The 26,435-nt window shown below is 42.7% G+C and overlaps 1 protein-coding gene across 1 annotated transcript in view; it reads right to left on the reverse strand.

Moving 5' to 3' along the window:
* Positions 1 to 17,933, reverse strand: part of LOC134401268 (uncharacterized) — a 182,981-nt gene extending 165,048 nt beyond the window's left edge. The window contains exons 1-4 of the mRNA XM_063130017.1: positions 17,820 to 17,933; positions 16,486 to 16,558; positions 16,000 to 16,176; positions 694 to 780 (exon numbers count right to left, since the gene is read on the reverse strand). Coding sequence (XP_062986087.1) covers positions 694 to 780; positions 16,000 to 16,176; positions 16,486 to 16,558; positions 17,820 to 17,933 — 451 coding nt within the window. The remainder of the gene's footprint in view (positions 1 to 693; positions 781 to 15,999; positions 16,177 to 16,485; positions 16,559 to 17,819) is intronic.
* Positions 17,934 to 26,435: the final 8,502 nt, after the last annotated feature.

Genomic DNA, 26,435 nt, shown 5'->3' on the forward strand with positions numbered 1-26,435 from the left:
AAGTTTGATCATGTTATATAGATATGATATTGATGTTATTCAACATTTATGTAGTATGATTTTTTATTAAAAAGAAAAAAATATTTTTTAAAAAAATATATGTGCAATTCCTTTTTTAAAAAAATATATTGTACATCTTGAGATGAGCTGCAAAAGGAATGTTTAAGAAGGAAATACAAAGATGATTCTTCTAACTTTTCTGCATTCCCCCCACACAGTGGGATTTAAAGTCTAGGAAAATACTTGTTAGCCTCAGCAAAAACCTGGTTGTGAACTCCCATAGCCAAAATGCATTTAGTTCCACAGCATCTGTTTTCAAAACCAGGCCTGCTAAAATTATGCAATTTGCTATGCTAGTTTTGACTGGGTATTTAAAACATTTTTAATTAACTAGCATGCTTAGGTGGACATTCGCCCCCCTTCGACTACACTTGAGAAACTCGGTGTAACTCAACCTGTATACCAAATGCTAGACTAAATGTAACACTGAGCCGCTTGTATCTGTCCGCTAACACACTGTCCTTCATCAAAGACTACTGAGGCTTCCCATCACGTTTAGAGCGGCTAAGACTTATAATTTAAATTGTAGGCTGGATATTTAAATGGAACCGAATTTGTGATCTTTGTCACCTCATTTCCATGAATGGGAAAGAATATTCTGACACAAAAATTACATACTTAATTCTGCCTCACCTTCTTTGGTGACCTCCATCCCACACTGCCTTGGGTTTATTTCCTCATCCATCAGAGGGTCAAAGTAATTTCTGCTGCATTCATTTCCTGTGGAAAGTACATGAAGTAAGGGTCAGTGATCATTAGAAGCACATGAACCAAAATGTTAATTTTGAAATTCGACACCGGCACGCAAGAGGGGCATTTCTGCTACTACTTTATAAGATTTTTTTTTAACAAGTCTTCTAAGCTGGCTGGTTTCATAATTATCATCTAGGGAAAGGTCAAAAAAGGTAATTTTGGAAACAAGTTCAGTTTATGTTACTTTTGCTCAGAACCTAATGAGAAAATTCTTAAATGTAGATGATAGGTTGATAACACACACACACAAAACTAAACCTAATGCTAAACCAAAATTATTCTTGAGATGGGCTCTGCAAGTGACTGTTAAGGAGATTGTGTTTCACAGGTGACCCCTTCAATTTTAACAGTTTTACGTTTCACCACTGAGCTTTCGACATCTGGTGCTTCTTTAATACTATTGTCAACCATGGAAGTGTTTAATTACAGAGGAGATGCTGCAAACGCTGCCTCATTAATCTGAACAGCAATTGTATTAACTTGAGCTCAGCATCCGCACAATGATTTTGATGGAATAAAAGTACTCATTTAGCAGTTCCAATTTTCCATAGCTGGTTGTATGTAGTGCTCCAGGAACTAATGAAATTGATAAAATGAAAAGGAAATACATCGGTTGGCACACAATGTTATCTTTATGTCCTAAACAGGGTTTTGTTATCACTACTGTTTTCTTGTAATGGGTCTCTTGGTACTCTACGAGTTGGATCCAAACTTATGCTGGATCAATGGTACTGGTGGATGTGGACTTCCCCAACCCTCTGTTCCTATGGCAGCCCCTCCAGCCTGTTGAAAATACTACACAGAGTCTAGATACCCTGCTGAATGGGGTGATCCATTGTGTGGAGGAAGGGGGGATCCCCTAAAACTGGGCATATCCTGGATCCAACCCTTAGAGAACTGGGAAGGCTTGCACCTGATGGTATCCAGTCATTGAGATGGGCCACCACTGGTACTTATGGCCTCTGGCTACAAAGGAAGGGATTTTTGAATTAAAATTGGTACTATTTTCCTAGCAGCCCACAGCTTTCTGTGCTGGCAGTAATGAAATGCCAATAATTGGATGCATGGCAGCCTTCCTCTGTGTTGCCCTTTCTTTCCCACACAGGTGGAAACCCCCATTAGTGCAGGGGCAGGACATTTTAGGCATTGCTGCAGCATTGGTGTGATGTTAATCCAGCTATTGTTGCCACAATAGCACATACTTAAGAGCTCCCTACGCAGATGGTAGTGGTGGTGATGAAAGATTGTGATGTTGGGATCCTTCCAAAGCCTTGGACTCCAATGGCCACCAGTTTGGATGGCTTTAAAAGGGGGTTGGATAAATTCCTGGCAGCAAAGACTATCAATGGCTACTAGCCCTGATGGCTGTGTGCTATCTCCAGTATTCGAGGCAGTAAGGTTGTGTGCACCAGTTGCTGAAGAACATGGGCGGGAGGGTGCTGTTGCACTGTGACCTGCTTTGTGGGTCCCTGGTCAACAGCTGGTTGGCCACTGTGTGAACAGAGTGCTGGACTAGATGGACCCTTGGTTTGATCCAGCATGGCACTTCTCTAAGGGTTTTTGTGAACCGCCCAGAGAGCTCCAGCTATTGGGCGGTATAGAAATGTAATAAATAAATAAATAAATTCTTATGTTCTTATGGACTCCAGATTAGACTATTGCAATATACTTGTGTGGGGCTACTCTTGAGATTGGTCAGCTTGGAAGCTGCAACTAGTGCAGAATGCTAGGATGCTCAGCGCACCTTCCTTCTGTGCACATAAGACTCTGTGCTGAAAGCTCTGCACTCATTGCCAGTTAGCTACCCAGTCATGTTCAAGGTATTATTGCAGGTTTATAAGACCCTAAGCATCTCAGTACCGGGTTATCTAAGGAACGGTCTCCTTCCATATAGGCCACCCCAGTCTTTACATTGCTTATTGTACCACAGCCTGCTGATGCAATATGTGGGTGTCATATGAAGCATCGCCCCATGATCTCCCCATCTAGATCAGGCGAGCTCCTAGTGTGGAGCGTTTCTGCCGACAACTGAAGACTTATTTATTTTTCCAGGCATTTTCCTGACTGTCAGCATTGCAAACTACCTCTGGTTATTTTAATGAGATATTTTACTGTTTTATTGATTGGTTTTATAGTATTTTGTTATGATTCTATTTTGTGAACTGCTTTGAGGTTTTGTAAAAAAAAAAAAAACACGGAAAAAGAACAGTATATACATTTTCTGAAATAAATGGATATAGAGAGATCACACATTGTTCCCTGTCCCATATGCTGTTCTAAGTTCCTTGGAGCAATAACTCCAAGCTAAATGTAATTGTAAGCTAAATGGGACAGGGAGCAGTTGTTTTGCTTCTGCTTACTCTACAAAGTGCCATTTTACATACATATATATATAACATATATATATAACTAGTAATAATTTGTGTTGTTGGTTTTTTAATTGTTGGAATGAAATAGAAGGGCTTCCCACACATGAAACAATACGTTGGCATATACAGATATATAAGAACTGAATATACATTTGTTTTTATGCTCTTCATGGTTTTAATTTTTGTGAACCACCCAGAGAGCTTCAGCTATTGGGTGGTATAAAAATGTAATAAATAAATAAATAAATAAAATTAAAACTAAAGAGTGGGTTAGAGTTTGCACATATATACTTTTAAGAGCAAAAAATAATAATGAAAAATACACACACACACAAGACTCAAACACATGACAGGAAGAACATATCCAAGACACACTGCAGCAATCCACAATATATATGTTTTAGCTTTAAAAAAAAAAAAGTAATCCAGGCAGCAGCTCCTTTACAGAGACTAAATGAAACTTTGATATGAAACTAGGTTTAATTTAGATTTCTGGACCGGCACACTTTGACTGTCAGTCTCTGTTCTTTCCATGCAGTAAGTACGAGACCTGAAAATTTGCTTTACCTTGAGGTCTCAATAAAGAAAAAATAAATGAGTTTCATTTTTGTTACTTTATCTGTCAACAACTACTAGGCTGGTATGAATCCTGGCAGTATGTAATCAAAGTCTTATGTAGCGCAATAACAGAGCTAGTCTACCTTATTCAGCGTAATTGTTTTCCTCTAGCACAGAGCGCTGTGAGAACATGCTCTCTTTCAGATATTGGCAGAATAATTCACTTGGGTGTTAAAGAGAAAATGGTGATGCATATCTAGATACGAGTACTTCATAGCTATACATTGTGTGCTACTGAAAAGTACCCAAAAATATACAAAATAGATTTTGATATACACTGGCCTTGGGCCGCTTCTCCGTTAATCATGTTGCACTGCAGTATGCTTTTTAGCCTATACTGGAAAATGCAGCAATCTGAATTAAAATGAAGTAAGGGCAGTGCAATTTATTTTGTAGGAGATGGCATCCAAGTATATTTTACCAAATAATCAACTGTATGTGGGTACATAGGAACATCGGAAGCCCCCTTATACTGCATCAGACCCAGTATTGTTGACACTGACTGATAGCGATGGCTCTCCCAGGTTCCAGGCAGTTTTCCCTTCCCTACTTGGAGATGTTGGGGATTAAACTGGGGATGCCATGGGTTCTGCATGCAAAGCTGGGAGAGTCAGGTGTACATCCCCCACTGCATTGAGATTCATGCATGCAAAAGAGTACTGCATGCATGATTCGTAGCACTGGTTTTCTGTATCTGGCAGTACCAAGAACCATGTGTCATTGACATTCCTTTTCTAATACCCAACGGTCTCCTGGAAGTTTGCCACACTTTTCTCTTGCTAGATTTGTTTTATGTGTAGAATAATCATTTTGTACATTCAAGGGGATGCATCCAGGCTTGGTCATGATTTGAGTAGACCCAGTGAAATCAGTGGCATCAGTTTCTCATGGCTAATGTAAGTCTCATTGATTTCAGTAGGTCTACTCCAAGCATGATTAAGTCTAGATCCAATACACTAAGTATGCACCCTGTTCCATTGCTTCTAACGTGTTCCACTGATTGTGATGGAATGTAATGGACAACCAGACAAATAACCAAACTATTTTATATACTGCCAGAGGATATTAGAAACAATGCAAATTATGTCTTGTCTCACTGAAACACCAAGAAAAGCCTGCTATGCGGTTCTTGCGTTATTCTACATTTCTGGCTATTCTGAAGATGCATAAGAATGTTTCCTTAACCATCATTGGCTCAATGTCATGCGACCTGGGAAACTCAATATGGTCAGCACTTGCCTGGGGGTCTTGGTCACTAGGCATGGGGTCACATGGCATGGGGTCTTGGTCACTAGGAAACCATTTTTAGTGCCAAACGTACTTGGCCAGCATCATGGTTGGCATGGTTGGCCACCTGCTAAGGGCTCATACCCTGGCAGAAGAACCCCCTGGAGTTGCTCCTCCACTTCACCATCGCAATGTGCTTGTTCACCTGCCTCTCGCTCTGGCTCAGACAGTGGTAGTGATGAGAAGGGGGAGCAGTAGATAGCACTGCCTAGTTGCTCTCTGATTGTCAAGCATGCAAGTGGTAACAATGAAGAGGAAGAGGAGGAGGAGTAATAGCAGCCGGTGACAATGGTAGTGGGAAGATAGTCTCACTGACGGAGGTGGTCCATTGAGGATGTCTTGCCCAAGGGCCCTCCAAACCTGGAGCTGGCATTGCAGCCATACCGCAGAGGTTCTGTGTTGTATCACACGTTTTCACATAGCTTTAAGCTGTTCATCTCTTGATTTTATTGGAGCTGGTGCTCTTCCCTAGAGCCTGTTTTCAGCGTCAGAGCTTCCCCTTCCAACAGGTGGAACAAAATCAAAATCTCTCTGAAGCTGTGCAAAGGTACCTTCTTCTTACCACTGAGTAACTACAACACATCCAGACACAGGGCTTCTGGATCAGACACTGCATGTGGCTATTAGGCAGGCTTGGGTTCCAGCCCTTTTTTAAAAAGAAAGAAAGGAAATTGGCCATGGCCATCTGACCCAAAGTCCATCTTCTCTAGGGAATTGCCATTTGCCACAGGAGCCAAGCATAGGTCTCTGTGAATGAAGTCATCATTGATTTGTTGTTTGTTTGCTTCCTAAACCCTTTAACTCTACTAACATCTCCATTAGGCAACCACCAAAAGCATTTCACTAATTATGTGAATTTATGAATAGATCGGAAACTAATTACTCACTTGCTTTTGGAAATATCTAAAAGCATACAACATGCAAATGAAGAGGTCCACTGAGAAAATTGTGTTATGCTTCTTTACACCACACATATAAACAGGCAGCTAAAATAAATGTTAATGCAGACGTCAGCATCTTTAGGAACTTTGGTTTTCCCCTGAACAATTTGGCATCTCCAGAGTTTTTTATTTGGCTTGTTTGCTTGGAAGAAAGGAACCCAGAGCCACAACCTAAAATGTAGTTTTAGGTAAATAATTTTGATCTGTGTTAGGTTACAGATACCCAATGGAATAATGAGATGAAATCTCAGGAGGTTGAAAAAAAATAGTTTTATGCCAAGAAGTAGTCCTATGTGTTCCATCCTTCTTCAGGAGGAAGGTGGGTGGGTCAGAATTTCTACAAGTGCCTGCAGAGATCTCTGAAAAAGATTAATCCCATGACTGGTGAAAAATTGATCATGGTGTTATGAATGTATATGTCTGAAAGCTTAGGGCCAAACTAGGGCAGGATCTACACACTATTGATTCCTGCATTGAGCAGGGGGTTGGACTCGATGGCCTTATAGGCCCCTTCCAACTCTACTGTTCTATGATTCTATCAATTTATAATGGTTTATAATAGTATTGACAACTGTTAGGGACCAGGACACACTCAATATACTGTTTTCAAACTGTTTTCAAAGTGTTATATCCTGCTTGGTGTAGATCTGGCCTAGGTATGATGAGTACATTATTGACTCAACCATGATTAGGGTGACCATATGACCGGATTCACTCAGATTTGTCCGGGTTTTTGGTGACAAATCCGGGAGGGGAGGGGAAATCCGGATTTTTCCGAAGAGCAGCTCTAATGGAAATTAACAAAAATGTGTATAACTCCGTCATTTTTTAAGATAAAGACATGAAACTTGGCACGATGGTAGCTTTGAGGAAGGGCTTTTGTCATACCAAATTTGAAACAGATCCGTTCATCCATTGATTTTTTAGGAATTTTTTAAAAATTGAGGTTTTAATTTTTTTTAAAAAAAATGTTATTTTTAAAGATAACGAGATGAAACTTGGCACCATGATTGCTCTTAACAAGGACTTTAGCTATGCCAAGTTTGAAACAGATCTGTCCATCCATTGAGTTTTAGGATTTTTTTTAAAGTTTGAGGTTTTAAAAATATTTTTTAAACATGACATTTTTAAAAATAAAGGGCTGAAAGTTGTCACCATGATAGCTCTTAAGGAGGGATTTAGCCATGCCAAGTTTAAATCAGATCTGTTCATCCATTATTTTTTTAGTTTTTTTTTTTAAAGTTCAAAGTTTTAAAATTATTGTGTTTTAAAACTGCTGGAGCCATATCCTTCAAACTCAGGTTGTCAAACCTCCTCTTTCGGGTGTTGCATATTGAGCAGTTTCAGCCCTTGGCATTAAGGGGATCTCCAGTCTTTAGGTAAGAAGTCCTGGGCAAGCAGGGCACTTTTCCTGTTGCAGATTTGGTGTGCAGTTGGGTACCTGGAGCTCAGCAGAGGCAAGACATCCACAAATCAAAATGTGGGAAAGGAGAGGTCAGTCAAAGCCGCCCACAGGGCAAAACAGAATGGGCCAGAGGCCTTTTTCTCAAATTTCCACATTATGGGCAATGAAGGGTCATCTTTAGAGAAAAACTCTCACAACCAACAATAGGGTGCTAGTCGAGAGAGAGGCTCTCTTCTTTGCGGATGGGAGACTTTGGGAGAGAGGGAGAGAGAGATTGTTTAAGGCTGGAGGCTTTGGTTTGTCTGCAATGACTTAGGCCGTTGCTAGACGAGGCGTTAGCGCGGTGTGAGGCCCGGTTTCCCTCCTGTGCATCCAGATGACGCACAGGGGAATCCGGGGTCAGGCCGCGCTAAAACCTCCCTTAAACCGGCATAAGCGAATTTGCTTATGGCCCGGTTTTTCCGCAGCCCTGGCCTGAGGCCGGGGCTGCAGAACATCTAGCAGGGTCTGTGGCTTTTTGCGGCTGCTCACTTACTCGCGAGTAGATGGGAGAAGCCACGGAGTGGGCACAGTCTGGGCCGCGGGGGATCCCGGGGGGGAGATAGGGGCCGCGGGGGAAGGCCGGACCTGGCAGGAGAGAGGGGGGAGAAGAGCGGGCATCGAGGATGGCAAGGGGGCGGGAGAAGAAGAGCGGGGGACAGGGCATCGGGCATGGGGGGAGGACGGCCGAGCAAGCGGGCGGGGGGCATCAGGAATTGTGGGGGGGATCGGGGGCAGGGGGAGCGGGGGGGCTTTATTTTTTTTAAAAAAAAAACTTACCTTCTCCGGCGGCTCTCCAGCGCACATGGCCCCTTTAACTAAAAAAAAAATGGCCGACGCCACGGGGCTCCCCATTGCCCCTTCACGTCTTACGTGTAGAAGACGGCGCGCGCTAGCTCTAGCGCGCCATCGCCCCTCCTCCCTGCCGGCTTATCCGGCAGGTCTAGCAAGGCCCTTAGAGTGAGAGACAACAGAGGCTGCACAGACAACCCAGAGACATCTATTGTAACTTAGCCCCATGGTGCTGGCATGAAACGCAGGGCATTCGGAAGAGGGTCTCAGAGTCGCATGTTTGTGCAGGAAGTAGACAGGTGTTCAAAGTCTGGATGTGCGAAGTGGTGCCAACACACAAGCCTTGAGAAGCTAATGTACATAAGTGAGAAGTGTGAATGGGCAAAGTTGTGTTCACTGCCACAACACCCACCCTAATGTTAGAGTAAAGAAACTTGTGACAATTATACACAAGCTTTTTTAAATAAATTGAAATTAAAAAAAGCCAGCCATCCGGCTGGCCAGTAGCAAACCCTGTTAACAACAACAGCAGCTTGCAATGACTGAAGATACAGTCAGAAAAGATATTTGAGGGAAGGGGAGAATGTAACACACAGAGTGTAGCAAAAGCTTCAAAGTACAGCAAAACCTACAAAAGTAGGAGTGAGTGAAGTTAATTTCAGATACATTGAATCTCTCACTTGTTCTTTATTTCAGTGATTTTAACTAGGGATGTGCTCCGCTCCGATTAGGAGCGTAGAAGCAGTAGCGGATTGGCCTGCTCCGCCTTACCCAGAGGCGGAGTAGGAGCGGACCGCGGACCCCCTAGAAGCAAGGCGAAGAGAAGCGCCCATTTTTTGGAGCTCCGAGTTCAGGCGGAGCGCTCCGGTCGCCATCTTGAAAACATTTCGCCATAGGATTGCATTGCGGCAAATAATCGCGCATAACTACGTTGTTTTTGAAGCTATCATTCTGGAAATTCTTGTGCACAGAGAGTCGTGGATGGGGGTCATTTTGAGACCACTCTCAACTTTCTGCGTTGTCTGGGTCGCGGGCTATATTTTTGTGAAAATCGGGTCAACCGCGCGGCTCAAACTGCGTTTTCGGCTTTTCGCCCATAGGATTGCATTGAGGGAAAGAATCGGGGATAACTGGGGGGGGGTTTAAGCTATCGTTCTGAAAATTCTTATGCACAGAGAGTCGTGGATGGGGGTCATTTTGAGACCACTCTCAACTTTCTGCATCGTACGGGTCGCGGGCTAGACGTTTTTAAAAAATTGGCGGGAAAAATACCTTTTTCAAAGGGCTGAGGGGCAGAGTCAGCTCCCGGTCATGATGATCCCAAAGTTGGAGGAGGGCATAGGCAAAACAGGTAACTTGGGATTCTGGGAAACTTCTCTTTCTTCATCTGAACGGGCTTTTCCCCGTGTTTTTTAACACAGTAGCCCCACCAAATGCACAAACACAACCTGAAATCATATACTAAGCCAAGAATAAGAGATAGAAACACAGCACTGCTCCCCACCCTAACCTTGGGGAACAACTGAATCGATGTGGTGCAAGGGGATGAGCTCCCCTAGGGCATCTCATCGTGGACGTGCCCCCACTCTCTCCTGCACTGGAAGGCCATTAGAGCCTTCCAAAGAGAGTAAAACGGTGGAGCAATGCCTATCATGAGTTGAAGTGAATGGTCACTTTTCAGTGGTAGAGCAATGCCTGTTCTGAGTCGAAGTGAGCGTTTTACTTCTTCTCAGAGCTGTGGCTGTCAGTGTCTTGAACTGGCAGCTACTTCCCCCTCCCCCGGGCACGTCCCCCTATTGCTGGTAAAAGACAGATATAGCCTTTTAAAAAAAGTTCTTCTTGTTGTTTATTGAGCAACACTGCTGCTTTTAATTCCACCCCTCCTTTGTTTATTGATTGATTTATTCCATTTTATATGCATTACTGGCTTATCCTTGGCTCACTTCCTTATGCCCCCAGAAATGCCAGCTGCATGCCTGCCTGCCTTCCCTCCCTCCTCCCCTGCCCACCTCGCAGGGATGTTGTGTGTGGGGTGCCCGATTTTCAAAAATTCGCCAAAAATCAGGGGATGATGGGATTGCTTTGAAACTTGGCATGCGTGTGTATATCCCCATGAAGTGTCATGGTGCCAAACATGAGGTTTCTAACTTGAACAGAAAAAAAGTTGTATAATTTTTTAGCTTTCAATGCAAGCCTATGGGGGGGGGAAACGGAGCTCCGGATCCGGAAACGGAGCTCCGGATCCGGATCCGGAGCTCCGGGCGGAGCGGAGCGGAAGTGGGCGGAGCGGGGGCGGGGCGGAGCGGCCCGATCCGGAAAATGGCGGATCTGCAAGTGAAGCGGAGCGGGGGGTCTGTGCACACTCCTAATTTTAACATTAAGATGTTATGCAGAACAGATTTGTCTTAAATGTGTGCTGTAAAATCAGACATGTGACCAAGGCTATGTTTGGGTGGACACGCCCCCTTGGTGCTGGACACGCCCCCTTGGGGGCCAACCACGTTGTCCTCCTTTTTGGTTTCCAAAATACGGTCACCCTAACCATGATTGATTTTTGTTTCAAAAATAGCAGCAGGTGTAAGGTAATCTAGATCAGGACTACCCTTCTTTCTTACCATTGCTACCACTTATTTGCAGAGAACCAGTAAATAAGCAGGCTGTGGCATCTGCTCCCCCTCCTTGTCACTGCCACCATTATCGGGCCCAGAGTGAGAGACAAGTAAGCAAGCAGGTTGCTATGGTGAAGAGAAGGGGCTCTTCTCAGTAGGCCCTGCTGGGGTGTGGACCCTTGGCAACCTTGATGCCAGCCCTGCCTACCATGGTCCTGATGCTGGTCCCACCCACCCATCCACAAAATGGCTGTTATTTGCCGATGGAGAAAAACTGTTTCAGCAGCAATGGAAGCTTCCCTCCTAGAGCAATAGCAGCAAATCTGGGAGTGATCCAGACTGGTGCACAGCAGGAGCAAAGTATAAAATCCTCTCTCTCTCTCTCTCTCTTTCTCTCCACATACACACAGACACCTTGGTCCTAATCATAGGCTTAACATCATGTCTGCTTTGGCCCTTACATTGCTCTCCTAGGCATGTCTACTCAGGAGCAACTTTTATGGAGTTCAACTGCACTTATTCCCAGCTAAATGTGTATAAGATTACTGGTAATCTTTCACATTATTTGATTTTGCTGATTTGAAATCTTTGTAGCTCTACTAATGGTAAATATTCAGATTTTAGCAAAATATGAAAGGCAGGAGCCACACTACTGCTTTAGTAGTAGAGAAAACATGCACTGACAACTGTTGGGGTCTATTGACACATACTGTATACCACTTTCATGGTGCTATATACTTCTTGGTGTGACTTCTGCCTTTTATATACTGCTATCATACCATTTCATACTGCAACATCCTGCTTGGTGTAGATTAGGCCTAAGTATGTTCCACAAAGGAATATCCCACTTGCATTGTAGGTAGTACATTTGAATGGAAATATGTGTCTGAGCATTTGAATGAGTTCTTTGGATGCTTTCATGAATTTCTGCTGCTCTTCTCTGCAGGTTCTTCTAATGCTGCCATTGACAGGTTTTTTAATGTAATATAAATCTGCAATTAAATATATACGATCATATATTAGAAATACATTTCGTATCATAAACATGTAAAAGTATAGATATTCCTAAGGAACCTCCAGCTTGCCCCTCAACTAATTATTTTTGACACTCTCCAATGAAATGGTTTTATTGAGCCTCTTTTTCTTTGCCTTCTGTGAGGTGTGCTAGATTTTTAAATGAGATAAAAATATGTTCTGATTAAGTGTTACACAAAAGTATAAGTCAGGATGAAACCTGTAGGCTCTAGAAAGATCCAGTCACTGTGGGTTTAAACTCCATGCCCCTGAACCACCATGGAACGAGGATTCTTTGCTACATTCATGTGAGAGTTGACCCAAAGAACTGCACCAAGCCAGAAAGTTTCCTGTGAGGCATTATTAACAAAAGCATCCCCTGCCTTTCTTGGAAAACCTCTGAGGAAGACTTTTTTGACAGCTCGGTCCATTCAAAGAGAAAAGTTGACCTCATTATCCCTTAGGCCACCAATAATATTTTTATATATAAAAAATTTTTTGACAAAAAAGAACAGAAGAAAAAAATGTAGTTAACAGATTTTGTACATATCAATTTTTTATGCGTACATTGAGAGCCAGTATGGTGTAGTTGTTAGAATGTTGGACTGGGAGTCGGGAGATCTGAGTTCTAGTCACCATTCAACCATAAGCTCACTGGGTGATGTTGGGCCAGTCACAGACTCTGAGCTCTCTCCAAGCATGCAAGAAGATAGAACAGCATTTGCCTTGTGCTCTCCCTCTGGGCAGTTGTACAAAGGGGTCCAGAGGGCAAGCGCAAGCGAATAGACTGTGAGGAGTAGATGGACCCACTGATATAGGGGTCCTACTAAGGGTATCATCCCCAAAACGTGGAACCAGCAATGGCAGGAACAGGGCCAACTTAAGACATTTTGTTGCCTGAGGCAAAGGACAAGGTGGCAGCTCTATACTATGTACAGAAGCTGACTGGATTGACAACACTAGTCATGATATAGGGCCCCTGACCACCCCAAGCCACCGGTCTAGCTTATGGAGCAGGCTGTGTGGCACATACTTTTTTGTCATTCAAGAGAGGAGAATGCCCAGGTGCGACGTAACAAACCCTTTCACTAGGCCCGTCGCATAAACCCTTCTCAGGCCAAGCATCACCACTTGAAAACCTGAGGGAGGGTTAATTAAAACCTTACCCCTAGCTATGAAGGAAACAGGTTTAATACAGGATCTGCTCTAAATATACTGTGGATATAATCTGGTGTGGGTGTTTAATAACTGTAAGGTAGGTAAATAATGCCAAGCTAACATGTGATATTTGGTAGCTAACAAAATAATAATAAGTTTATTGTTATTTAAAAACTTTAAATAAATATAATACTTTCAATCCTGCCTAATCTAAACTCTCCACACACCAACCACCTCTTTCTTTACACCAATCCTAAATCCCTAGAATCTAAACTCTTCTTACTTAACAAATAAAAAACACAAGAAAACTAAAACTAAGTAACTCCTCCACCAACTCCCAACACACTCCTTATATGCTCCTCTTCCCCCCTACCTATTACATCATAAACCACACCCACTCAGTTCTAACATTCCCTACTTACCAGACATACTAATCCAGACATATACGATATAATCAATTGTGGGGTAACGCCACACCAGGGAGTCAGGAGGAATGGTGAGGAGGTCACTCTGCCTAAGGGTAGGCCAGCCCTGAGCAGGAAGATTTTGGTGTGAGGCTGCTTTGAGATGGATGCATTTGGAAGTGGCACCAACCGTCTCAAGGACAACTGTGCTGTGTGCCTGCCCTGGCATTTTCATCCACTTTAAACTGTCTGGATGGCTTGAAAAACCCTGTCCTAACCATGCTTCTTTCTCGTCCGTGGAAAACTGACTGCATCTGCTGCTGTTTGTACAGTTAATGCTCCTCGCACAATATCGCCCTTATTGACAACTCTCTTCTTTTCCTGCAGGCAGCAGAGGGCATCCTGCCAGTTTAAGACCTGCTGGCATTCCTGGGGAAATGCTGTGGGGCCGAATGCATGAGAAAACAGACTTACTGGTGTTAATGGAGCCCGTTAATAAAAACCCTATTAGATGATGCAGCTTTGATTAAGCAGTTTAATGATCAAAATACTAATCTATAAGAGAAGAATAAGAAGGAAAACTGAGAGATGCTTAAGGGCAACAGATCACCACGAGGCAATATTGTATTGACAAGAGGGGGAAAGAAAACCGGAATGGTAGAGACACTGCAGAATTTGGAAATCTATTGTTTGTGCAACCTTGGGCGAGTCTATTCCATTAAACCCATTGAAAGAGAGACATTTTAGTTGTGTCCGTCGCCTGAGAATTTTCCCTTGCATATTTTGGCAAAACGCAGTGCAAAAGGGGACACAAGCGGCTTCTCAGTAAGAACAAAGCCATGGTGCTCTAGATAAAAACATTTTTTTCATGTATTACAGTCATGAGGCATAAGATTTCTGGTTATGGTAAATAGTTTAATATGAAGTGAGCGATTAACTGGACATTAAACACAATGCTCCTTGAAGGAGAATGGTGGTAGTTCAGTGTTACTAGAGCGGAGCTGAATTTTTTCTGAAGGTGTTTCTCTGAGAAAATGTCTGAGATTTTTCATTTTCTCAGTCCACATACACACACCCTAGAAAAAGAAAGGCATTTTGCAAAATTCCCCCTCAATATTCTCCACCATTGTTTCGGTGTCAGCTGCCAGTCCCCACCCACCCACTGACCTACAATGCCCTGGAATGATACTACAACTCCAGGGCATTGTGGGGGATGCAAAATGATGACCAGGGTGCCAGAGGAGTTGCCGTTTATGAAAAGAAAAAAGGAAAGGAAAAATGCATTAGTGGCACTGCTAATGGTAAACCCCACTCCTGATCAACTGTTGCAGAATTTCTTCTCCGCCCACAAACAGGGTGGAAATTTTTGAGAAGGTGTTCGCACATCACTCTAGTTAGATGTTTGAACTTCCGAAAGCTCCACATTCAATCCCTGGCATCTCTAAGTAGGGCTTGGAAGAGACCCCTGCCTAAACCCTAGAGAACTGCTGCCAGTCTGTGAAAACAATGCTAAGCTAGATGAACCAATGGCCTGACTTGGGCCATGGCTAGACCTAGCAGTCTAGCGCAACGGAGGGGGAGGATCTCGCAATTTTATGATCACGAGATCTTCCCTTCTGTCTCTACGCGGCACGCAACGTCCTGGGAGGAGGAGGACATCGCAGCCACCATTTTGTTTTTAAAGGGGAAGGAGCTCAGTGGGTATAAGGCAGTTCTGATCTCCAGTGGAAGGGAATGGCCAGGGGGCTTCTACCATTGGCCCCTCTACACCACTGACCATCAGACACATGAGGCAGCTGCTTCACTCTACACCACAGTGGGGGTGGTCCTGCCTCCATCTCTAATATTAGCGTTACAGAGACGGAACATGTGAAGTGCTCTGAATACTCTTAGAAAACACCGTAGAAATGCTAAGCATCAAACAAACTCAGAAACGATGAAACAAGGCCTTCAATAATAATAAGGTTTCTACTATTGTAAGAACAGCAGCAGCAGCAGCAGCAGCAACAACATATGTTAGTACTGTGTGACTATGGCACATAGCTTCAGCATGCACATAAGTAATAAGGACAGAATAAATTAAGAGGTAAATGTTGATTGAACCCCAACGTTCAGATGGCAGTTGCATGAGAATTTTATTATGTGGCTGATGCCTAATATATAAGCATTCCCTGTATCTTCTCAGTCAGCACGCTGAATTCCATTCTCTTTTATTTGCATTTAATACAACACAGATATTTATGCAATACAGAAGAGGACACCTTTCCAGGAAGCCTCTCCTGACACCGAGAAACATACATTTCTGTAGTAATGTGAAGTTAAGAGAGAGAGAGAAAGAGAGAGAGAGAGAGAACAATCTTCAAACATTTCTATGCCAGATGTTTTCAGCAATCACTTCGTCCTTCCAGTTTTAAAATCCTAGCTTTCTAGGGAAACCCTATTGGAATGCGTAAGGGTGGAATGTCTAGTGCACACCATGGAAGGCACAGGTTAGATCAAGAACATAACCACTGTCACTCAATCTGACGATGATCAAGAGTGAAGTCTCACCTCTTGGTTCAGCCCGGGTTTGCAGCCTGAGTTTTTGTTGGTGAGCTGCAAGGGTGCTATCCAGCTTGTCAGGTCTAATAACTTCCTCCTCTGAAGTATGATATGCTGAAAGATCTGTGCTGCTGATATTAAAAGCTGGATTTGCAATCCCTTCTGTTGCAACTCTCTCGTCTTTTCCTATTGAGGGGGAAAAAAGCAAAAAGCAACAAGGTCAGAAGAGCACCCAAGACAGTGACAAGCAGAAAATTCCTACTAATAATTCCTTTAGTGAAAGACTTGAGTGTTATCAGCATCGAATGACACCAAAACAGAATTAGGTTAAAATTAACTCTTTATTAAAAAAAAATGGGGGGAATAAATGATTAAAATAATTACAAATTGCACCCTGACAAGCAAGAGCAAAATTTCGCCCACAGCCATTTGTCTGTAATTAGTTAATTAATCCTTACACAAATTATGAGCAATAACTCATCAAGCAAGGCTCACCCATCAGAAATTCAGCCGACTTGGATTTCTTCTGCTTAGTTTGTTTCAGAGCCTTCTGCTGGAACTTCTGGAGGGAAATTGTTAAATGAATAAATTAGCTTAAGAACGAAGATCACCCTTTATGATCCACAACTAACACAGTATTTTAAATATGGGATGGCATTGAAATGTCATTTAATTTACATCTCCGCTAAAGGGGTCAAACACTAATTGAACAACAGAAGTGGAAGAATTAAATAAAAACAGGGAAGAAAAGTTAAGACAAATGCCAAATGAAGGTCACATTAAAATACTTCCTTTTTTCAACAACAAAAAATTATAATTAATACAAAGAATCCTCACCTAAGAAAATATGCCCTTGGATTCAGCATTTGGTGGGAACATTCTATATGTGTGCATATAGAAACATTTTGTCAAAAAGTGTGTTTATAACTGTAAATGTATTTTCTTTTCCTTTCTTAAGGGTTAAAAACATTGGGCTCATCTATACCAAGCAGGATATTCCACTATGAAAGCGGTATGAAAGCAGTATATAAAAGGCAGGAGCCACACTACTGCTTTATAGGGGTATTGAAGTGCACTGACAACTGTTGGGGCCCATTGACACATACCATAGACCACTTTCATAGTGTTATATTCTGCTCGGTGTAGATATGTCATGGGCACCAATAATTATCAGTGCACTTCAGTACCGCTATAAAGCAGTAGTGTAGATCCTGCAGTGCACTTCAATATCACTACAAGGCAGCAGTGTGGCCCCTGCCTTTTATATACTGCTTTCATAGTGGAATATCCTGCTTGGTGTAGATGAGCCCATTGTTAGTAACACCAAGGAACTGGTCATTTGTGTCATCACCATGTTTGTGAAAATTAGTGAAAGTAATAGGAAATACTGTTGGACACTTTGCCCAAAACAATGCAAAAGCAGGAGGGCAATCAACATGTAGGTTGTCCTCCTGCTTTTGCAGAACACCCTGCCTCGTGGAAGCTCAGCCTACACTTAAAAGTAGCAGATCAATTTGATTGAAACAGGGCCTGCTCCGGCAGCACATAAATCAGGGTGTGGTGCCCAAAGGATCATGCAGCCTTGACTGGCTAAATCCTCCTCCCTGCCTGTATCTTACCTCCCAATGTCGTCCCACCCCACAGTTGATCTCCAGTATTGGAAATGAGCCTAGCTGAAAGAAAGGTACCCTGTAGAGAGGCTGTGGAGAATGAATTTTGTTCCCCCGGCCCCGGCCCATCATCTTTTAGCCCATCTTTCTATGAGATATGAGGAAAAAAATTGTTATTTGTTATGCTTCTAATTGTTATGCACAGCCTGCCAGACTCACCTCATAGGCCGTTTCAGAGCAAGATTCACCCTCCCCAAAGCGTCTCAGCCTGGCAGGTTCCAGGGTTGACCTTGCACCCAGGAAAGCCGGATGCAGGGCCAACCAGGAATCCATGGGACTCCTGACTCTCCATTCCCTGCTTACAGCCCCATTTCCCCTCTTCCCCAACCCAGAGCTGCCAATGCCAGGACATACCTGTAGATCACCTCCTCCTTCCAGAGAGGTGAACCAAAATTTAAAGTTAAGATCATGGTGGTTCTCTGTTTTTACCATATCTATGGTCACAAACTATGTTGGCCATAAAGAGGAATGGCCCTTTACGGTATCGCCACAGATCAGATTCAGGGATTTGGCTCGAGGCAGTGCACAGCCCTAGTTTCTATACCACCCATTTTTTTCTGGGCACTTCATAAAATACAATAACATAATAACACATAATATAAAAACCTTAAGTTTTAAACAGAATAAAACCAAAATAAAAACTAGGAAAACCAGCAGTAGTGCAAAGATATATAAAAAAAGCCACTAGTGTATTTTTTTATTAAAAAAAAAACCCTGAAAGACTAAAAGTCTGGGAAAATAAAAAGATCTTCACCTGGGGCTGAAAAGTCCACAATGTAGGTGTTAGGTGAGCCTTCCTGGGGCACCACCACTGAAAAGCCCCTGTCCTGAGAAGCTTCCTGCCTCACCAAATTGATATGTAAGAAGGCTTACAAAAAGGGGCATAGGGTGGCTTCAGGCGTCCTCACTTGTGTACTATTTTGGCTCTCAAAATTGGAACCCACCCCTAGTTTATACATGACTGGGGGGTAATCTTTTTTGGGGGGGTATCTGCTGCCAGACCAAAGTAGGTATGGGAGAGGATTTATTTAATCTGATTTTTTTTAAAAGAAAATTGACTTAATTCCCACTTTTTCAACCGATATGTAGATTGGAACATGCTGGTACACCCAGGGAACATTCTCAAGACATTTCCTTTTTGTGCTCTCTTTCTCTCTCTCTCTGGCATCATAGTTCTAATGTTAGAAAAGTACTGACTGCAGACCTTTTCCACAGACTCATGGCTTGCAAAGATATTCACTGTCTCCAACAGTGAACCTCTCTGTCTCTCTCAGCCACAAGATCTCAACAATCCTATAGCCCCTGGGAGGTCCCCCCAGAAATCATAGGATTGTAGCCAAAAGGGCTATGTCAATGTTAAATACTATATTGCTTAACTAGGACAATATTCTGGGCAAAGACAGACACCCCTCCTATGGAGTAATGGAAGTGTTCTGAACACTGCACTCCATGGCATTTGTACGATTGGGAGAGATTGTGGCTCAAACTAGATGTGGGTCAAGCCTTTGCAACAGGGATGTTCACAAATATGATCCCCCCCCTGCTCAAGTTTAAAAGAACCAAATCTAAGTGGGCACAGCCCATTGGGAGTGAGCCCCCCACCTCAGTTTTGCTCACACACATTGGGCTTGTTCAGACACACTGCAGGGACTGTGGCTAGCAAAACTGTGGTTCTCTGGGGTTAGCACTAACCACAAGCTGTGCTGTCGCACACAACACTTTAAGCCACAGTTAGAGCCACTGCAGATGGTCCAACTGGGGTTAGAAAGTGGCCAGAGTTTAGAAAAACACATTGCACACAACACCCTCCTGCTTAAGCAAAAGCCTTAACCAGCAGGGTTTAAGGTGTCGTCTGAACAGGCCTATTCAGTCCTCCAGTGCTCAACATCCCTTCTACTTCTCTGAAGATAAAAGAGGGAAGAGAGGGTCCTGGCAGTGAGAAGTTCCATCAGACACAACAGAGGTCTCAGGCCTTTTTATCTGCTGAAAGCACCATCCACTCAATTACAAGGCCCTTCATCTATCATTGTGCTCATCCTGTTATTTCCAGTTTATGCGAGATCCCCCTCAGCTGTTCTGAGCATCATTTCTCAAGGGTGATGTAATTCAGCCCCATCATCCATAGGGCCACTACATGTTCAGCCAATAGGGTAGCATGAGGCCTCGCCTTTATCCGTCAGCTGCAATCAGCTTCCCTCTCCTAGCCAAGCCCATTTTTATCTTGAGGGAGTTGGGCTGGAGTTATGACAATGTACTAAATGCTTGCTGGACCTGTTCAGGGATTTGCAAACATTCGCTTGTATCACACGGAGCACAGCTGGTTTGGGCAGGGGAGGAGGTGAACAGTGTTGTGCTTGTTCTTTCCTATTTCAAACCATTTCCTCCATGCTTAGAAAGTATGTTCACCTAGAAAAGAGGTATACTAAAATGGTGCTTTTTCTAGAAATAGCCTTTAAAAAAAACATCTGTGGGCATCCTTCATAAGCAGCCAGGCTAGGCATTTTTGAGGTGAGTGGATTCTCACTGGGCCTTGTGAGAGGAGTGGGTATTGATAAATATGGTGCTTTCTACATATTATCTAGGGTGACCATGTTAAAAGGAGGACAGGGCTCCTGTATCCTATAGCCCCTGGGAGGTCCCCCCAGAAATCATAGGATTGTAGCCAAAAGGGCTATGTCAATGTTAAATACTATATTGCTTAACTAGGACAATATTCTGGGCAAAGACAGACACCCCTCCTATGGAGTAATGGAAGTGTTCTGAACACTGCACTCCATGGCATTTGTACGATTGGGAGAGATTGTGGCTCAAACTAGATGTGGGTCAAGCCTTTGCAACAGGGATGTTCACAAATATGATCCCCCCCCTGCTCAAGTTTAAAAGAACCAAATCTAAGTGGGCACAGCCCATTGGGAGTGAGCCCCCCACCTCAGTTTTGCTCACACACATTGGGCTTGTTCAGACACACTGCAGGGACTGTGGCTAGCAAAACTGTGGTTCTCTGGGGTTAGCACTAACCACAAGCTGTGCTGTCGCACACAACACTTTAAGCCACAGTTAGAGCCACTGCAGATGGTCCAACTGGGGTTAGAAAGTGGCCAGAGTTTAGAAAAACACATTGCACACAACACCCTCCTGCTTAAGCAAAAGCCTTAACCAGCAGGGTTTAAGGTGTCGTCTGAACAGGCCTATTCAGTCCTCCAGTGCTCAACATCCCTTCTACTTCTCTGAAGATAAAAGAGGGAAGAGAGGGTCCTGGCAGTGAGAAGTTCCATCAGACACAACAGAGGTCTCAGGCCTTTTTATCTGCTGAAAGCACCATCCACTCAATTACAAGGCCCTTCATCTATCATTGTGCTCATCCTGTTATTTCCAGTTTATGCGAGATCCCCCTCAGCTGTTCTGAGCATCATTTCTCAAGGGTGATGTAATTCAGCCCCATCATCCATAGGGCCACTACATGTTCAGCCAATAGGGTAGCATGAGGCCTCGCCTTTATCCGTCAGCTGCAATCAGCTTCCCTCTCCTAGCCAAGCCCATTTTTATCTTGAGGGAGTTGGGCTGGAGTTATGACAATGTACTAAATGCTTGCTGGACCTGTTCAGGGATTTGCAAACATTCGCTTGTATCACACGGAGCACAGCTGGTTTGGGCAGGGGAGGAGGTGAACAGTGTTGTGCTTGTTCTTTCCTATTTCAAACCATTTCCTCCATGCTTAGAAAGTATGTTCACCTAGAAAAGAGGTATACTAAAATGGTGCTTTTTCTAGAAATAGCCTTTAAAAAAAACATCTGTGGGCATCCTTCATAAGCAGCCAGGCTAGGCATTTTTGAGGTGAGTGGATTCTCACTGGGCCTTGTGAGAGGAGTGGGTATTGATAAATATGGTGCTTTCTACATATTATCTAGGGTGACCATGTTAAAAGGAGGACAGGGCTCCTGTATCCTAATAATAATAATAATAATTTTATTTGTTACCTTCCTCTCCCTCTGGATCGAGGCAGGGTACAAACCTGTTGTATCTTTAACAGTTGTATTGAAAAGAGAATTTCAGCAGGCATCATTTGTATATATGGAGAACCTGGTGAAATTTCCTCTTCATCACAACAGTTAAAGCTGCAGGTGCCATGCCCTCTTTTGTATCTGGTCACTCTAATATAGCTCCTGTAGCTTTAACTGGTGTGATGAAGAGGAAATTTCACCAGGTTCTTCATATATACAAATAGCACCTGCTGAAATTCCCTTTTCTATGCAACTGTTAAAGATACAGGAGCCCTGTCCTCCTTTTCATATGGTCACCCTATATTACTTCAACTGACTTGAATAGGTTCTTAGTGGGCCAACTTATGCCTGGGTCAGGCTTGGGCAATACAGTATGAAATATCATATTCTAGCTGATTGGGAATAAAATTAGGGGCAGTATCCAATACTGCCACTGCTCACCCGTTTGTTCTGTTGTGCCTGCTGGAATTTACTGTTGCGCAACAGAATGTAGTGGTACAAAACCAACCCTGGAATCCCTTTGACAGCTTTGCTGACCTGTCCCATTCCAGAAACAAGTGTTTCTGTTCATTTCAGGTAGCTATTTTTTAAAGCAGTAGCTCCCACTTGCCCTAGTGGATGGGTCCCACTGATGCACAGGCAGACTTGGATACTGCCCAATAACTCGCAGAAGCCATTCTATTGAAAGAGGTTAGAAGGGTTACCTCTAGGGATGGGAGAAGAATTCGTGCAGTTCACATTTTAATACGAACATATCTAACTTTGCACTTTCGAAGCAATACTTAAACGGAAAACCAGTTATTTTTCAAAATTTCCACTTTACCAAATTTTGCAATGGAGTTCTTCAGTCAAAACTTGGTAGAAAAATGTGTATATTATTTACAATACTTATATACCGCTCCCCATTCAAAATTTGAGTGGTGTACAAGATAAAATAAAATAAAAACAGAATAAAACACCTTAAAATCGATTTTTAAAAGAAGCAAAATGAAAAGTGAACCATGAAATGACTTGGTGGAAATGTTAAAAATGCATTATATTAGGAAAATTACTTGCAAAAAATGAAAATAGTAATTAGGCAAAATGCATGTGTTTGGATAAATGGGCTGAAAAATGCATATGAATTTTCATGCATTTTTTTTTTAATCTCAGTGTTTGGGCTGATCTGAACTTGTGGTTGGAAATTTCTCAAAAGTTCATGACAAATTGAATTTTTGACTGAAAAAAATGAGAAGCCAGGAGAAAACAAAATTCGCAGATTCATCTATCCCTATTTACCACCCATCATAACTGATCTAGATTCTTCATGTTTCAGCTGAACACTCATTACGGAAAGAGTTTGCCTGTATTTTCTCATAAGGAATGAAATGAATCCCAACGGACAACAGTAACATTCACATTAATTTTGCATCCTTTTAATAGATTTTAATGGAATCATACATCATTTTAATAGATTTAAGACTATGGCACATCTCCTATCAACACAGTGCAACCTACATCCAGATCACCTTGAACATTTGTTCATGACTTTGAGACTATTTAGTTGGTCCTAATAAAGATATTACCCCGCTGTGGCTTTTGGGTTCAGCTTGTTGATTTTACATAATCCTCAAGTCATTTCAAAGCATTTAAGAACAAATTTGGGCAAAAGGGAGTGGGATGGGGAGAGGGGAGAAATTAATGGAAACCAAAATTTCAGAGAAATTGAATTTTATATTTTCCCAGGAAAATACTGCAGTGGCTTAAAGAAAGATGGCAAATGTAACAAGACTCATCATGCTCCACTGAAGTGTTGAATGGATAGGTATCTACTGTATGTTTATACACATACATCAGGGGTAAGCAACAGAGATTGTCACAGTTGGTGACTTGCCAAGGCCCATGTCTCAGTAGGGGTCTCACTGCCAATCCAACAGAGCCTCCTGGCCATGCTGCTCCTCTTCCTTGCTGCTATTGTTTGCTTGTCTGCCCTTTCAGAGTGAGCAGTATGGCAGCAAAGAGAAGGAGCAGCTGCTAATACTTTCCTTGTCCTGCTCATTTTCTGGGCAGCTGTGAAAACTGGGAGAAAATGGGAAGTAGGTGGGCCTACTCAGGAAAGAGAGTCCACTGAGGGCACCTGTCAGGTTCCCAGCTGAGCCAATGGGAGACCGCTTTGGAAGAGGAGGATTTCAATCCCTCAGCACACATCACTCCCACAGAAGACCTGGGCCAACCTGAAGAGTCCTGTTGCACGGATGATTCACCTGAGGTCCCAAAGAAGCCCCTTCACACTAGTCCTGCTGCAGTTCCTGACTGTCCTCGTTTGTACTATAGGTCAAAAGTGATGGACCAGGTGGGATGCTCAGAGTCATCCTTGGAGCATTCACCTGGCCACCAAAACACCCTTTTGCCAAGGGTTTTCTCAGAAAGAAGGGTCTATTCAGGAGCAAGAGTCTACCAGAGGTAGACCCAGCTATAACTGGTGAATCAGGGTCAGCAAGGATATAAGGCCTCTGTTTGCACCCAGTCCATTGCTGAGATAACAGCCCACAGTGAGCTACCTTGCTATGGACAGCTCCCAAATCCAGACCCAACAATGCATAATCATGTTTAACTACCATTTCCCTCCATTCCCCATCCATAAGCCATTTTACGTGACCCTGGTTGCTGCTCAAAACTATCCTCTCGAAAGCCTTATCATGAACTTCAATGGAGCTACTTCAAAATAAAGGCTGTACTGTTTGCGGCCTACATTAAATAGAAGAGTTTAAATAACACCATATTACGGCTAATATGCTTTTCAGAATGCTGCTTATTTATGAATGCTACATTGTGACAAAATGGCATCTTATCCTTCCTTGAAATTGTCCACATGTAAAGAACAATTACAATATTGATTATAATTGATTGTTTCTAATTGACTGTCTTTCCCTCAGTATTGGGTAGAACGAGAGAAAGAGAGAAGTAGGCATAAAAATGATGTACGATATAGTCACAAACAATAAATCTGTCAAAATAATTACAACTATAATCCAAGCAAATTCTAATTATAAGTGATAGTAAATTATTATACAGGCAGGTTACGATATATACATATTCTTTATTCAATACCTATTTAATGTTTATTAAAGGAAATAAGGGAAAGAGAAAAATAGTTGGCATTAATGGGTTTTTTTAAAGACTGCTCTTTTACTCATTTTTTTTAAAAAATAGTTTGATATTTCCAAATGCTTTGAGGGTGTCATCAACTGCCTTGTGGAATTTAGTGCCTTAAATAAGCTAGAGTTGCAAAATTTTATTTACACAGCTTTAAATCTCTGCTTTTAAAAAAAAATATTTAAGGATTCAGAATACTGTTAATTTTTATATAAATAACAGACTCTGTTTTGTTGTATTTCAGTTACGATCTGTCATAATGAACCAATTCAAATACAATTAACTAATACTGATACTTGACTCACATTCTTAATGTCTTACATATCATACTGAACATTAGCCTAGATTTACAACACAAGACTTTTAAATATCCTTGGCACTTGATTTGCCTCCAAGGCAAAGAAGTTTTTCAATGATGAGGCAATGACTAAGGGCCGGGCTAGATGTAAAGCCAGAGACCCTTGGAGAGATTCTCTCCAGGGTTGTTTTTTAGAGTTAACTGCAGCCACTGGGGAGTGGGATGGGATAGTGTTGTGGTGGCATTTCTTCCCATGCAGTTTTCCTAATGTAAATCCCCCCCTCAGTTGCTATTTGTCCCACTGAGAGGGGTCGGTCATACAGGTATTATACAGGTCCACATGAGACAAATAGCAGTGGGAGGAATGAGTGTTATTGAGAAAGATAGATAAAAGCAGTGTAGTGTAGGGGTTAGAGTGTTGGACTAGGATTGGAGAAAGCCAGGTTCAAGCCCCCACTCAACCACAAAGCTCACTGTGTGACTTTGGGCCCGTCATTGACTCTTAGTGTAACCTATCTCATGGGGTTGTTGTGAGGGTAAAATGGAAAGGACAAGAATCATGTATACCACGTTGCAATCCTTGGAGGAAAAAGTGAAATATAAACATAACACATAAATAAAATGGCCGGGGGGAGGAATTTAAGCCACCTCCAGGACCATAGTCCCCTCCTGAAAAAGAGGACCTTGTGGCTTCTGTTCAGTGGTGTAGCTCGGCAATTTCAGAACCTGGACTTAATGCTCTTATGTTGGGGCAGAGGGGACTTTACTGAAGTACTGCCATTGGGAAGCACACAGCTAACATTTCTCTTCCCTTCCTACCCCTGCCATTTCATGCTTTAAAACAGCTTCTACATTCATTTTTGCCAATGCTGATTTTAAAACAGAACACTGAGCATGTGCAGTTTTTCATTTTCAACTTAACTCTCACCACCAGCGTGATTACAGGTATAAACTGGAGTTTGCTTCAGCACCTGCCACTCTCTGGAAGTCATTGGGAGGGGGGAGGCAGACTTTGACTCAAGGTCCAGCACTAGATGCACCAGATTAACCATTTAACAGAACAATACAGTTGACCCTATGCACACATCCCCTTGTATATGACCCCAGTGCTACTTGACCGAGGCTGTAGTCCAATGCACAGTTACTCAGGAATACAGACCATTGTTTTCAGTGGGCTTATTCCTGAGTGGGCATCCATGGGATTGCAGTCTCAGTAATATCCAATTTTAGGAGGTGACATCTCTCAAAAATTGCATTATTTAAAAGGAAGCTAAAAAGTATACTCAAGAAGATTTCGAGGAAGTTTGGAGGTTATCTGATGAGAGTGATGCATGTAGCCAA

The sequence above is a fragment of the Elgaria multicarinata genome, chromosome 7 (genome assembly GCF_023053635.1).
Source record: "Elgaria multicarinata webbii isolate HBS135686 ecotype San Diego chromosome 7, rElgMul1.1.pri, whole genome shotgun sequence".
In the NCBI taxonomy this organism is placed as follows: Eukaryota; Metazoa; Chordata; class Lepidosauria; order Squamata; family Anguidae; genus Elgaria; species Elgaria multicarinata.